The sequence below is a fragment of the Octodon degus genome, unplaced genomic scaffold (assembly GCF_000260255.1).
Source record: "Octodon degus isolate 3935 unplaced genomic scaffold, OctDeg1.0 scaffold00001, whole genome shotgun sequence".
NCBI classification, from domain to species: Eukaryota; Metazoa; Chordata; class Mammalia; order Rodentia; family Octodontidae; genus Octodon; species Octodon degus.
The window spans coordinates 40,038,215-40,054,621 of record NW_004524577.1 but is presented as its reverse complement, the minus strand read 5'-3'; the positions used below and the strand labels follow the sequence as shown (position 1 = coordinate 40,054,621).

The following is a 16,407-nucleotide window of genomic DNA, read 5'->3' as shown; positions in this document are numbered from 1 at the left end:
GAACCAGGGATTGAACTCAGGCCCTTGCGCTTGCCAGGGAAGCGCTTATTCCACTGAGCCATATCCCCAGCCCCAGGACTTCAATTTTGATAAAATTCTGTATATAAACTTTTTCTTCAGTTATATTCATTTAAATTGACCACTGAAATTGAAATGGCTGTTGGACTCAAAATTTTGTTGATTTCATCATGTTCTAAATATATACGGCCAAGGATATACCTCAATGCAGCACCTGCCTGGCAAGTGTGACTTCATGAGTTCAATTTCTGATACCTAAAAAATAAAATTAAATACATAAATTATTTATGTATTAAATTTTAAAGGTAATCGTTCATTAGAGAATTATGAATCTGTCATTCAACTCCTGGAAATAAGGGTTTCATATATCATGGACATAGAACATGATCTAATTAAAGTAATGATGTACACTAATTTAAATATTACTTTTATTGCCTAAGTATCGTATAATTGATCCATATCAAGCCATAATAAGTCGTCAAAGTAGATACGATACATGGACTTATCCTGGGCTTGTAAATGGCAGTGCAGGTCTAGTTTGTGCCATCTTTCTCGATTAGACTGAGTGTTGTAAGATCAGAGCTGGGGATGTAGCTTAGCGATACACCCCCTGCCTGGCAAGTATGAGGCCCTGAGTTTTGTTCCTTGTTAAAAAATTTTTTAAAAAAGACTATGGCACATATTACTAGCCAAATAAACATCATAGTTTAAAATTTAGAGTACAATAGAATGTGTATTGCTTTGGCATATTGGAAAATCAACAAAAAGTCCTGATCTAGAGTATAACCTAGGAATTGTCTGTGCTAGCAATTGTATTCATCAGTAATCTTCTTGACATTGGATTTATAAGATCAGTTTGAGAATCTTGCCTTTTTTTTTTTTTCTTTGCAGAACCGGGGATTGAACTCAGGCCCTTTCGCCTGCCAGGGAAGCACTTATTCCACTGAGCCATCTCCCCAGCCCCAAATCTTGCATTTTTAAATTCAACTCTAATTCTTTTCTTGTTTTTAAATGATTATTAAGTAAAGACTAGGTGATTAATTATTGGAACTGTCCCACTAATTTGATTTGAAACTGTCTCATTGCTATTTGTTTCTCAATAAAATTATAGAAAAAATAGATACATTTTTAAAAAATACTAGGTGAAAGTCTTTGCAATTATAATTTTATTGTTTGAGGTTAGATGGTAGAAAATATCCCAGATTTGACACAAAAAAACCCCCTGCATTTTAGAGATTATTTCAAATAAGATATTCTTCTCAGCATAAATAGTAACTCTCTGATATTATAGTTACAGTTTATTTTCTAAACATTTATATTAATTCTTTTCACCAAAGCTTAATGTAAAATCTTGGGAAAAAAATTCTTTCTTACAGTGCTGATCCCTTGTCCAACATGGTTCTCACCTTCAGTACCAAAGAAGATGCAGCTGCCTTTGCAGAGAAAAATGGTATGGTATATTTGGGTTTTTTCATTCACGATATGATTTTATATTCTTAATGTTAATTAAAGCTATTTAGGAATATAGAATGTGAACTGAAAGAAAGCTTCTAATGAATCTAAATCAGTGGTATTTGTATTTATTACTGCATCAGAAAAATCTAAAATATAGTACCCAATGTTACTTGTAAAAGCCAAAGTGCTCTAATTTGAAGGGGCAGGTAAGAAAGCCTCTTGTCTAAAACTTGCCTCATTGCTGAATCCCTCTGAGTAATAACTAAAGTTTGTTATCTTAAATCCTAGTTGAATTTATCATAAAGTAACTTATTCAGTTTGGATGTCTCTAGTATCTTACTTCGAACCAAAATTTTTTATCTAGTCCTCCATTAAATCTCTCTTTAATTACTTGAAAATGTTTTTCTGTTGTTGGTTTTTTTTGGTTTTGTTTTGTTTTTTTCTGCAAAGCTTTGTTCTGGAGGGGCGCAATCCTTCTTGGCAGCTGCCTTCCTCACGGCGGCCAGCACGTTGCTCAGCTCCTCACACTTCCTCTTGGCATGGATGTGCATTCCCGCCCTTTTCTTGATGAACTTGAGGGCACATTTGTCCTTGGAGACTTTGAGCAGCTCTATGATGCACCACTCATAAGGGGCAAAGCCACACCCCTCCCGGATTGTGTCCTGCATGCACTTGGTGTGTTTAGTGAGGCATTTGCGACAGAGGCTGTGCCTGGTTTGCTCACATTCTTAGTCACCTTGTGGCCCTTGTTGAGGCCCACAGCCGTGGGATAGTGGAGGGGGGGCCATGGCTACTGGTCTTCAGTGGTTGCTGTAGAGGATAAAAATGGTTATTAATTATATTAACTCTTAATGTTGTCTTTAAACTATTTACATTTTCTACTTTTCTAGATATGGTAGGCCTGATACCAATTATAATCTCAACTGTACAATTATATTAATGCAGGCTAAAAATATAGTAGCTTTGGGGACATGTATGTTACACTGTTTGTTTACATTGGTCTTGTTATCAGCAAAAATGCAAAATATCTTTTTCCCCCTTTCATTTTCTGCTGTTAAGCCCACATAGATTAGTGAAAAGAAGCATGGAATAAGACCAATCCATGTTCTCATTCCTATTACACCTTTGAAATTGTATGATTTTGAATGAATTGCATAGTAGATGTATGTTTTTTCATATTTGAAGTAGTATTTATGTGGTAGGAATATATATGTACCTACTCCATGGACACTTGTTAATGATGGGTTCTGACTCTCACCTTGTTCCTATTTCTGACCCTTATTTCTTCCTGCAGGGTCACATACACTTTGTAACATGTGAACCTAATGCATTCTGTTTGACATGTTGAAAAATCTCCAGAATTTAGCATTGCAAAAGATAGGTTCTAGTTGGTCAGATTGAATTTGACCATACTTCTTCCTCACTTTATAATATACAGCTTATGATGAAAGCCAGGTATGTAGTACAGTGACAGAACTCAGGCTTAGCATGCACAGAGTTCAAATTGTGATCCTCAGGACTATACCTTCCAAAAAAAAAAGTCTAAAACAGAACTACCTGGATTTGAGTCCATATTGAGTAATTCATTTTGTATTTGTTTCCTCTTAAAAAAAAAAAAAAAAAAAATTGGTGGTGCATGCCTGTGATCACAGCGCTTGAGAGGCTGAGGCAAGAGTATCACTGCAAATTTGAGGCCAGCCTGGGCTACATAGCAAAAGCTTGTCTCAAAAACACCTGTGTGTGTGTGTGTGTGTGTGTAAAGTATACATATATATATATATATACATACATATATATATTCAATATATATAAAGTCACATGCTTAAAATAGGATATGACCCATAGTAACTATATAATATGTCAGATATATCCAATTATGTTGTTAGTAATAGACTTTAAAAAATTTTTAATATAAATATAATTCCATATTAGCCTTTTTTGGCAAGTTCTAAATTTCTTAATTACATAAATGTTTTAAAAATGGTCTGTCCTTTAAGTTATTATTCTCATTTTAAACAACATTATCAAAATTATTTTAGAGTATTTGAACTAAACTGTAATATAGTTATCAAAAACAGTTCTATTAATGTTTTCTATCCTTCCTGCCATATTTCCTGTCTGACACCTTGAAAATTACTCATTTGTGGTCTATAATATGAGTTTAATAGTAAATTAATTAAATTGCTGGTTCATCTCTAAGTGGTCACAAGGACTACATGACTACAGTTGTTATGTGAATTAATAGATATTAACAAACCACTGCTGCTGTTGAAATCAGCTGTCTTTCCAATCTAATTTTTATGTTCCTAGGAAAGAAAATTTAGTAAATTATCAAAGTCATTAGAAAATATAATTTGAACAAGCTTACTTAGTAAACTATGGGCTAACAGGATCAGGATTTTTGAACTGTGATACAGAAAAAATACGCGTATCTTGGCTACTGGTTTGTCAGCAACATCTTGCACAAAATTTGACATATAATGGACAATTAGTGTCTGGTGAAGTTACAGATATTTCTTCAGCATTTATAGCCACTCTTTCCTGGGAAAGTTTTCACGATTAGTCCACCCTTCAATTCACTGTGGTGTTTGTCACCTACCTGATTTCACATTTATCATTATGTTTCCTTAACTAGCTAAGCTCTGCTTCTTCAGCTGCAGTAGAACCAAAACCTAAATGAACACAGATTGGCATGTTACAGAATCGTAAGATGGAGGATTGCTACCAAATTCCCCAGCAAGCACCTCCATTTAGATTCACTCCTGTTGGTAAAAGGTTGGAGGAATATGAACCTGGATCTTCCTTCCACACCTAACATGTTGTTGTAAGGTAGTATAGTTGAAGGTTTTGGTAATTTGAGGCATTAAAAAAATTTTGTAAGTCCTGCTATGTAAAAACTACTGGGTTAAGAGGTTGGTTCCTGGGCTGGGGTGTAGTGCTTAGCTGGTACATATGTCCAAGAGCATGGGTTCAGTCTCCAGCCCCGCAAACACCCACAGAGCGGGAGCTGGGATTCTGAGTCCACAGTCTTCATCCTCACAGGACAGCTTGAAAGAATTATGCTTCACTACACAGAACCTTTGATAAACACATTTGTTCATATCTGGAATGAGAGGGTAGTAATTGGGGTAACACTCAAAATTGAATACTACAAAGATGTTATGTCTGTGGACTGTGTTACAGTTCTGTCATTGTCTATTCCAGTAACCTACTTGTATCTTCTAACAGTGAATGGATTTTTCTTGATACAGGTGATTCTGTGTTCATAGTCCAATCCTTCATAAAAGTTGTGCATTTATGGACATTAAATGCCACTTTTTAATATTACTAGAAATAGGTTAGCATAATACCACATAAAGAAAATTTACTCAGGGACTATTCTGAAAATGAACAACATTACCTTCTTAGTTTTCTCATTTCCCACAGGTCTAAATGTTAGAAAAAAGTCATAATCATTGTTCCCCTTAGTATAAAAGATCATATTGTAGAGACTCAGTATAATGAAGAGTAAGATTGTCAGATTTAGTTACTTTCTAGAAAATAGACTAGTGCCCTGTAATTAGATTTTGAGAGTCAGGCAGCAAATATCATCATTACAAGAGCTAACATTCAGAGACACTAAGTAGTAATCCTGATAACAACTCTATGAAGCATGAAGAGCTATTATCCTCATTTTATAGTTCAAGGAAACTGAGGTTTACAGACATTAAGTACCAAGTCACATACTTATTAGTGAGCAAGATTTATTTGAAAACAGTCCTGTTCATTCATTTATGTATTTCTGTGGTGGCTTTTCCATAATAGTGGTAAAGTAGAGTAGTTTGATAGAGACTATATGGCCCCCAAAGCCTGAAAATAATTACTGGTTGGCCCTTTCCAGAAAAAGGTTAGCTAACCTCTGGTTGCCTAAACCATTAACATAGTGCCTTGAAATTCTGACATTTTAATACATTCACAAGTACACTGTACTATATTCAAACATCTGCAAAGCTCTATGCTGACAAATTATTTAATTGATAAACAGTGTCACAATATAAACACTAACTTGTCACCAAAGCACTGATCTACCTGTGCTACTGTAGGATGATGCAGGTGTTGTTTCTGCCATTCTCATTCATACTTACTCTCTTTCTTAACTCTATCCCTACCTGTGAAATTCATCTTTGTCCTTAAAACCAGCTTCATATGCAAGGTCTTTTCCCAATACTTGGTGTGGTATGGTGCTGGAAATTGAACGCAGGGCTTTGCACATGCTTGGCAAGTGCTATATCACTTGGCTACATCCCTGGGTCGCTTTTCTTATTCCACCTCCCCCAACCCCGTCTCTTACCCTTACTGGATGAGCTCTGATGTCCACAACACGGCATAGCCTTCATGCTCACACTGTGCTGTCTTATCTTGCCTACTGAATTATAAGCACCTGCAGGGAAAATATTCTCATTTATCTTTAATCTGATCAATAAATATTGGTGAATATAAGCAGCAAATTTAGTGATCTTGTGTATTATTTTCCAAATTATTTTAAACTTTTCTGTAAATCACTTTAATTTCTGCTTTTCTTTCCTAGTGGACCTTTCAGTCCCCTTTGGAAATCTGAAGAAAGGAAACTAATAGAATGATTAACAAATTATTTTGTAAGGGAGAACAATTTTCATTTTTCCCCTGAAGATTTGATAAGAGTCTGTGAAATAAACTGATAATAAAATATGAGACTGAAGACAAGTCAGTGTTAAATAGAATCTTTTTAAAAAGTTTTTGAGGAGTCTCCATACTGATTGATGATTTCCATAATGGTGTATACTATTCTACATTCCCACTAACGACATAAAGGGTTCTTTTCCCCCTTAGCCTCTCCTGAATTTGTTAGTATTTAATTTGTTGACGATAACCATTTTTTGTGGAGCAAAATGGAATCTAAATATTGTTTTAACTTGTATATCTCCAGTGACTAGAGATTTTGAACTTTTCAGTGCATGTGTTAGCCATTTGTATTTTTTCTGAGGTATCGATTCATGGCAGTTGCACATATTTTGATTGCCTCTTTTCTTTTGGGAGCTCTATTTTAAATTTTTTATATATTCTAGATATTAACCCTCTGTTCAAGAAATAGCTGGCAGATTTTTTTCCCCATGGTGTAGGTTGTCTCTTCATTCTGCTGGTTTCCATAACTAAAAAAGTTAAAGATACCATATTACAGTGATACATGCATACTCATACTCATATTTATAACAGCACAGTTTACAGTGGCTAATGCTTGGAAGCTACCTGTGTGTCCAATAGTTGATGAATGGATAAAAGAAGTGAGGCATTTATACAAAACTGAGTATCACTCTACCATGAAGAAGGATAAAGCCTAAAATACAAAGAACAAAATAAAAGATAGATAACAGATAAATAGTTCTCTTGCAAAGGGAGAGAGACAATGGAAGGAGTAGAGAGAAGAGGAAGGAGAAAGGGATGAAAAAAGAACATGTTTTATGTGCATGTACCAACTCCCCGTGAGGATGTAGTTACTGTGTAATGCAAACATGGACTAGTAAAAATACATGCATTTTTGTAAAAAGAAGGACCAAATGGTTCAAATTTTGGTATCTTAAGCTAATGTAATGAATAAAAGCTTGGAGTTTGGGTAGGTTAGTGGTGACAGACTGTGGGGGTGAAGGTTGGAAGGCAGGGTAAACACAGTCTCATGAAGAGGAACACTCAGATCAGTCTGACAGGCATTGGCAGAATCTCTGAGCACAGTGGCAGCTATTTTCAGTCTCCTCCTGTGACACAAATTAGTCTTCTCTGGTATATGGAATTGCAGGAAGGGAGTTCATAACAGCTGTATACTGGTCTAGGAACTGCCCTTAGATGATTAAGAGAAATTCAGAGAAGGTGCCAGGGGAAAAAAGCGCCAGGTTGTGCTGGTGGAAGAAGTTCAGGAAGACCCTGGTCCTGAGATTGCATCTTGAGTTCAAAGAACTCAGCATGCCTATGTGCTATTCTGTAGTGTTTCGTTTTATGATCCCAAATGATTGCTGTGTTAGTAAGATACTCTACTATCAATTTTTTGTATGTAAAATTAATTTGGAGTTTATCCTGAGGATTTTTTTTTAAGGGTTAGCACACCAAATTGTTATTGTGGCACACTAAAGATGATCATTTTTCACATTATAGTTGTTTCTTTTTTTTTTTTTTTTTTTCTGGAATTTGGGATTGAACTGAGGCCCTTGTGCTTGCCAGGCAAGCGCTTATTCTACTGTGCTATCTCCCCGGCCCCTATGGTTTTTTTCTAAACTCTGTATTACTTATTCTAAATCCTTTCCTTGTAAGGATAGTGAGATCTGGAGAAGTTATCAAAACAGGCCAGGTGTGCAGCATACACTGGTAATCCCATTGCTCAGGAAGCAGAAGCAAGAGGATTGCTGTGAGTTCAAAACCAGCCTGGGCTACAAAGTGAGTTCAAGACCAGCCCGCAAACTGTCTGGAAAAGAGGCGGGGGCGGAGGGAGGGAGGAACTTACCAAAATAAGCCTAAGATCAGTCACATCTCTCCAGTACAGTGTTTATTCTGTGATGCTATAAACCCAGTAGAGCTTCAGATTTAGTAATCTAGATCCACACCATCCAGCTCGATAACCACCTATGGCTTCAGTGTTCAAAATATGCCCAGTTAGAACTAAGATGTGCTTAAAATGCACACTACATTTCAAAGGCTTAGTGTGAAAAACACCATTAATAACTTAGTTCATGTTGAATGATAGTATTCTAGATATATTAGGCTAAGAAAAACACAATTAAAGTTAATTTTACTTTTTAAAATTCTTCCATGTATCTACTAAAAATTGTGAATGATGGGTGTGGTTCATACATTGCCATTCACCAGCACCAATCTATACAGTGTGTAGATGTGAGCACAGGGTACACACTGTTACACTGTTTCGTCTGCATATTCTATAGTGCGTGTTTCTTTGAAAATACGGTTCCATTCTTCAAAAGCCCACTGTGAAATCCAGAAATTTACATGTCCATCTTTTTAAGTAAGAAAGTCCTCATTGTCTAACAGTAAAAGGTTTTTTTCCCTGCTATTGATAATTCATGCAGCTATCCCTCCTGCTTCCATCTTGACATAGCTTTCTTTTATCACCTCACTTCTTTGAAAAGCTGATACTTCTGAAACTGAGGAATGGGGAAGGAAAAAACCACCGAATACCTCATGAGATATCTCACGTCCTTGACGCTGTCTCAGGTCTTCCCTGCTCTTGCCATACACCCAAAACAGAACACCGTTGATCTTTTGTTTTTACCCAGTCTTACCCTATCTCCCTTTAAACTCAACATCTATTCCAAAGGAACTCTTCAAAGATAACCTTTCTTTGTAAAAAGGGAAAATATTTGGAATTTACTCTGAAATGTAGATAAACTTTGCTTCAGTTCTGTGTGTACTGAAAAGATCCACCTTCTCATCCATGTGGTCTTTGTCTTCCCATGTCATGCAAGATGGGGAGCAGAAGAAACGGTGTCAAGGAGAGAGGAGGTGGAAGACAGCTGTGGAAAATGTGGATGGTAGAAAACTAAGATCAACTACTATTTACATGCTAATGAAATCCAGAAATGGCTTTCCCCCTTTGTTTGATCTGATCTGAAACTTTTCGACTTTTGTTTGGTATGTCTTTTTACCCCCTGTGTTTTTCTCATTGTTAGCTATTAAAGGAAAAAAAACTCTTTGAAATTCTCAAAGTAAAAGAAAGTTTCTTTCAATACTAGGAGGGCTGATGGCAAACTGAAGCTGCATGTGTTTGTACTGCTCTGTTGGGTAGGAAAACCCACCTCTAAAGTAACAGAAGGTAGAAGCAGGAAGGGAGGCAGACAGGGCCTGAAAAACAGTGATCTTTGGAGATGCAGCTCAGGACTCAGGTTCTCCCACAGATGAATGCCACAGTAAGGTCTGGGCTAAGGGAGAGCAAGCCTTAGCTTAACCTCTTGAGATCATCTCAGCCTCACCCCATACAGCTGTTTAGAAAGCACTTCCAAACAAAAGAAGCATGGCTGTCATACAGATACGACATTGTAAAGTCAAATAATTTCATTCATGAGAGCAAGCCAGATGTTATGGCAGCACAGATTTATGTGGAATAAAATAATTTTGAGGTAAATTGCAAATTTTGGTGTTTTTTTCTGTGGCGAAGAGGAGTGTCAATTAAATTAGAGCTCATAAGACACAAGACCAAGTTTATATATGCTTAACAGTTGTATATAACTTAGAGTTACCAAATAGATGAAAACAACAGAAATGAAACTAGCAATGCTGAAGGGGAAGGATATACTAGACATAATCCACAGTTTTCCACTGATACAAAATCTTTGATTCTTTCCCTATTCTCCATCCTTTTTTGCAGGGGGAGCGGGGAAGCTACTGTTATATCTTAGTAGCCTGTTAACTTGGAATTTTGTTTTCTCACAAAAGTTTTGTCTAGAGGCACTTTATCTTATTTATAAATTGGGGCATCTAATAAAAATCTACTGATATTATAGACAACTACATAAAAATATTATAGGTAGTCAGACAAGGCTAGGTCCTTAAAGGAGTCAGTGCAGAAGATGAGAATGCATTACACTATGGCTGGAGTCTGTTGGAAGCCAGACCTAAAGGTAGACAGAATGACTAGGCCTGTGTGCTTCCCGAGGGGATGTGATAATTGGTATCACCTGGTCCAGGAAAGTCTACCCAGACATCAGTCACCCTGGTGGGTGGCCAGACCCCCGATCTGTCCCTTCCTAAAGAAGTTCTTTGTTCTTCTATGACACTTGCTACATGACCTGCCCTCCTCCTCCATTGGATCAGTATTACTGAATCAGCTACGCTTATAATCTTATCAGTTGATCATCTGATCCACCTTATGATTTTGCTCTCTAAAACTTCCCATGAGAAGTAAGCTTCTTTGCAGCCACTTTCAGGTCCCCTCCTGCTTTTGAGGAGCTTTTTCTACTTTTAACCTCCACTGTTCCTTAGAATTCATTCTTTAGTTTTGGGGAATACAGACTGAGCATATCTGACATCTAGCTGGTTGGAAGTTACATTTTTTTCCCTTCTGTCAATATCTTCTAATATTTTTTACCTACCAATCTGAGAAATTGTTTAGGTAACATACTGCAGAACACAAGCTGCAGTGATATCGTGATTGGTTTTGGGACATATTCTGAACTCTGGTTCCAGTTATTTCTTAGAAAATAAGGATAATACTGTATAGCAAGTATATTATTTAAAAAGAAAATTTAGGGGGCTGCTGGCTCACATCAAAGGTGTAGGTGTGTGTGTGTGTGTGTGTGTGTGTGTGTGTGTGTGTGTGTGTTTTAGGTCACAGCTGTAGCAGGTATTGTAGGACATTAATAAATATAAAGTGGCTCATATTTGCATCTTATATGCTTGTTAAAATAGTTTTTATGGAAAGAATTGTTTTGCTAGTGTATCTAAAAATCTTATTTCTAGAATATTTTCTAAAAAAGATCTAAGATTCTTTTAAATTATTCTGAATCTTCTCTTCCTTAACCCCACATTAGATCCTTAGTAATTTGGAAGTAGAGACTTTTAAAGTGAAGTTCCTGAAAAGTTACTTTTTTTCCTTTTTGCTTTGAAATTATATTTTAGGTTTATGTTTTGCTTTCTGTCAGGTATGATGTCAGTATATATCTTGATAAGGAATGAAGACACTTTCCAGGTACCAAACATATAACCCTTTAGCCTCACAAAGCTTCACTCTTCTGATCCATGTGTTGGTTACCAGTGAATTCCAGTTATATCCATCTGTGTCAGATTGTGTTCTGGCCTTGTTTTGGCAAAAATTAACTAAACTGTTCACTTCAGAACTAATGTCAGGATCTGTAATTATATTACTAAAGAAGAAGGACTTTTCATAAACACGGTAGTACCTATTTTCATAGGATAGGAGTCGGTAACTAGAGGTAAGACATTTCACAAATAATAAAAGAACTGATTAATTTTTCTTTTACATTGCTAAACCAGAAATGAAGGATTCTATGAATAAAATGAATAGAATTTTCTTTTGCTGTCTCATACATGGAAGTCATAAGTTACTGTGGTTTGGTTTTGTTCAAGGGCTCTGTCTTTTTTTAGGTGGGGGGGCATTTGAAAATATTGCACCGACTAGCCATGTCCTGGGAAATAGAATATTCCAACTACAATGCAGAGATCTACAAAGTAAATCAGTGTTTTTCTTCAAAAAGAAATTGAGAATTGGATATTAAAGAACACATTTTAAGTTTACCAGAGCATTTACCTAATACTTATTCTAGGACTTAAAGTTCAACATATTTTTGTGAAAGCATTGCATTCAGCTACTAGTCATGTAGGTGCAGGAGATTAGATTTATAACTAATCCAGGCCATGTGGCTACTCTCCTGAGTGGGAAGTATAGGCTATCCTGGGGCCACTGCCTTGGACATAGTTGCTTTGATCTTCTGTTGAGTAGCTCGGAAAAGCAAGGGCTGATTTTGAGTATCCTAGCAAGACAACACATGGAATCACTGTCATAGACTACACCTTCATTTCATATATTCAGCATTCTTCAGAGAGTACTAGTGTTTTCAATTCCATGATATCATTCAGAAATACCAGTTGGATTATTTAGAAACAAATTTCAAATGGAAAATGGAAGTGATGAGTATAATTCATTTAACTTACCTAACACTAAGTATATGTTTAGTGTATTTTTATTTTTTTCTAAAGATTTTTGAGTTTATTTTTTTCTTTTTCAATTGTTTTTAATTTTTTCATTTTAATGAGAAAAATAGCACTGAAATAGTTTCAAAACAATAGGACAGTTTCAATAATTAATACATTACATATTGTTGTCTTCGTAGTAGTTATTCAGACAACAAGATGCAGACATGATATCTTGTCTAAACAATATTAGTACAGACCTTTCTTATTGAGCTATGACAAAGTAGCTGTATATCTATCCTATTTTGTATATACATATGTATTTTTTTCACTACAAAATGGTCCTTTATTTATATCCTCCTTTTTTGTTTTATTTTGTTAGAGATGGGTATTCCATTGCTCTTAGAGAAGCTGTATTTGGAGAACTCTTTAAAGGACGTTTTCATACTTGATGCCAATTCAAATATTGTAGGTTCTTGAGTGCAGCAAAATAACCCAATATAGTCCAATAGTCCTTAATAGTAGTGGATTATCAGTAGAACTGGCAATTGTCCGAAGTTGTTGACTTGAGCCTTTTACAGCTTAGCACATTAACATGGCATCACCTTTTATACCTCGTGGTTATACTTTTCTGCTGGTTGGTTGAGAACAAGTTAAAGCAAGGCCTATATAACTAAAAATATAACTTTTGCTATTTGATAAGGTCAGTCAAATCCCCTCAGGATTTACCCTGTAGCCATGTACAGCACCTTGTGGATCTTTTGTCATTGTCAGCCATCTGGATGAGTCATGGCCTTTGCTCTCTGTAAAAGCCTGAAAGAGAATGTTTTCTCTCTAGGTGACTCTCCTTAGGCACACCTACATTGTCAGTCACTTTCCTCTGTGGCCCCATAATCTCCTTGATCAGAAAATTTGGGACACCACTGAGTTACAGGATGTCACTGCACAGGTTCTCTTATGTCCTGAGTTCTCACTGACCTTGAAGGGCTAGGGCCAAAATATTGGCTATTCTTGTAGCACCTCTTTTTCTCTAATTTTTGGTCTGCAAACCAGTTGCTAAACATCTAGAAGAGAAACTTAATGATATCATTACCATGTAACAGAGGCAGTTAAGCTTAACATCACTGTCTGAGTATCAGACTCCTTTGAATATAACAGGGAGTTTCTACTTTCCAACACCAATGGATATTCTAAACTTTAAATCCCTATAGAATGTGAAAAAAAAAATTTACACCGTTTCACACAGAAATTTAGAAATCAAACCATACACAACATTGTAGCAGGACAATCTTATGACATTTCTTTTCTTCTCTTCTTTTAGTACTTTTTTCTTTTTTTACAAACGTTTACTTTAAAAGGGAGTATAGCAATAATTGATATGACAGTAGAAGCAGTACACATTTAGAAGACCAAAATGATAGGTATTTCAAGCATGGGTTTGGTATCACACATTGCTAGCCTCCGTGTAGTTGCTTAGTTCACAGAAACCAGCATATAGAGTTAGGGTGAGAATTCTATCCATTAACTGCTAGTTTCAAAAACCTAATGGAGATTTTTAGGACCATTGCCTTTTTCATATAAATGTATGGTTTTGACCCTGTCATATTTCCTAATTTTTCTTCTTTCTTTCTCTTCATTTAGTCTTTAAGTACTTGCTTTCCATTTAACTGTGTTATACTTTTCAATTTTTGTTTCTTCTTTTGAGTTCTTACACTAGGGAGACGATACGATATTTACACATGTGGGTCTGGTTTATTTCACTTATGAGTATATCTTCAAGTTGCATACACTGATATATGAAGGCTTCGAGTTTATTTTTCTCTATAGCTGAGTAATTACTGTATAAAAACACATCTTTTTTCATGCATTCCTCAGATGTCAGTCATTTGGGTTTCCAAGATTTGGCTATCACAATTGTGCTACTGTAAACATAGGTGCGCATATATCGGTATGGTATGATATTTTTAGTTCTTTTGGGAAAATTCCCAGTAGGGGAATAGCTGGATTGAATGGGATGTCCAGTCCTAGTTTCTTGAGGAGTCGCCACACTGATTTCCATAATGGTTGCACCATTCTACATTCTCATCAGCAGTGGAGTAGGGTTCCTTTCCCCCCACAGCCTCTTCAAAATTGGTTGTTGGTTGATTTCTTTATGATAGCAATTCTTTCTGGGGTGAGATGGCATCTCAGTGTTGTTTTAATTTGCATTTTTCATGAATGGCTAGTGATGTTGAGCGTTTTTTCATGTATTTATTTGCTTCTTGTATTTCTTCATCTGAGAAGTGTGTGTTCATCTCAGATGACCATTTCTGGACTGCGTCTTTAAATTTTGAGACCCTAATGGTTTTCAGTTCTTTGTAACTTTTAGAAAGAAGACCTTTGTCTGAGTGTTTATTAAGATTTTTTCTAAATTTGTGGGTTGTTTTTTCACTCTGTTGGTAAATTCATTTGACATGCAAAAACTTCTCAATAAGAAGAGGTCCCAGTAGTTAATTCTTTCAAGTATTTCCCGTGCAGTTTGAATTTTGTCCATGAGCTTTTTACCTACCCCTGTGTCTTCAAGATTTCCACCTACTTTCTCTTCCAGAAGACTTAGTGTTTCTATTTCAATGTTTAGATCTTTAATCCATTTTGACTTTAGTTTAGTGCATGGTGATAGAACTGGGACAAGTTTTAGTTTTCGGCATGTAAAGAGCCAGTTTTTCTAGCACCATTTGTTAAAGAGGCTGTCTGTCTTCCAGTAGGCATGTTTGGCCCCTTTGTCGAAGATAAGATGGCTGAATGTGTTTCTGTTTGCATCTGCATCTTCTAATCTATTCCATGATCCTCAGGTTTTGTTTTGTTTTGTTTTGTTTTGTTTTGCCAGTACCATGCTGATTTTGTCACTGTAGCTTTGTAGTACAATTTCAAGTCAGGAATTATAATGCCTCCTGCCTTGCCTTTGGATTGCCTTTGGTATTATAGATTTTTTTCTGGTTCCAAATAAATTTTAGGAATGATTTCTCTAGGTATGTGAGGTATGCTGGTGGTATTTTGATAGGGAGTGCATTAAATCTGTATAACATTTTTGGAAGTATGGCCATCTTCACAATGTTGGATCTTTCTATCCAGGAGCAGGGAATATCTTTCCATTTTCTGAAATCATCTACGATTTTTCAGAGTACTGTAATATTCATTCAATAAATCTTTGACTTTAGTTAGATTAATTCCTAAGTACTTCATTTTCCACAGTGCTATTGTGAAATGTCTTATTTCTCTAATTTCCCTCTCTGTTTGTTATCTGTGTAGAGGAATGCTGTTGACTTTTGCATATTGATTTTGTATCCTGCTATGCTACTGAATTTGCGTATTAATTCTAGTAGCTTCTTGGTGGAATTTTTGGGTCTTCCAAGTAGAGTAATTACATCATCTGCAAATAATGATAGTTTAACTTCTTCTTTATCTGTTCTTATTCCTTTTATTTCTCTCTCTTATCTAATGGCTTTAGCTAATGATTCCAGAACTATATTGAATAGGAGTGATGATAGAGGACATCCTTGTGTTGTACCAGATCTGAGAGTAAAAGATTTCAGCTTTTCCCCATTTAGGATTATGTTAGCCATTGGGTTTTCATAAATGGCTTTTATCAGATTGAAGTAGAGGCCATCTATTCAAATTTTCGGTAGGACTTTGAACATGAATGAGTGTTGGACTTTGTCCAAAGCCTTTTCTTCATCAATGGAGATGATCATGTGGTTTTTAGATTTGGTTCTATTGATATAGTGTATTACACATTTATAGATTTGTGTATATTGAACCACCCTTGCATCCGTGGGATGAATCCTACCTGATCATGGTGTATAATCTTCTTGAGGATTTGCTGTATTCTATTTGCTAGGATTTTATTGAGGATTTTTTGCACCTATGTTCATGCAGGAGATTGGCCTGTAGTTCTCTTTTTTAGTTGCATCTTTTTCTGGTTTTGGTGTACTACTTGCCTTCAGGAATGATTTTGGGAGAATTGTTTTCTTTTCAATCTCATTGAAGAGTTTGAGGAGTATTAGGATTATATCTTCAGTAAATTTCTTGTAGAATTCAGCTGTAAATCCATTAGGATCTCGACTTTTCTTTGTTGGTAGGTTTTTTATTACGTTTTGAATTTCATTGGCTGTTACTGGGTTATTGAGAGTTCTTATATCTTCTTGATTCTGTTTTGGTAATCTGCACCTTTCTAGGAATCTGTCTATTTCTTCTGTGTCTTCAATTCTGTGAGGGTAAAGATTTTCAAAA

At 35.9% G+C, this 16,407-nt stretch overlaps 1 protein-coding gene across 1 annotated transcript in view; it reads left to right on the top strand.

Moving 5' to 3' along the window:
• Positions 1–16,407, top strand: part of Ndufs4 (NADH:ubiquinone oxidoreductase subunit S4) — a 111,110-nt gene that overhangs the window by 80,965 nt on the left and 13,738 nt on the right. Inside the window, exon 4 of the mRNA XM_004623101.3 lies at positions 1,395–1,468. Coding sequence (XP_004623158.1) covers positions 1,395–1,468 — 74 coding nt within the window. The remainder of the gene's footprint in view (positions 1–1,394; positions 1,469–16,407) is intronic.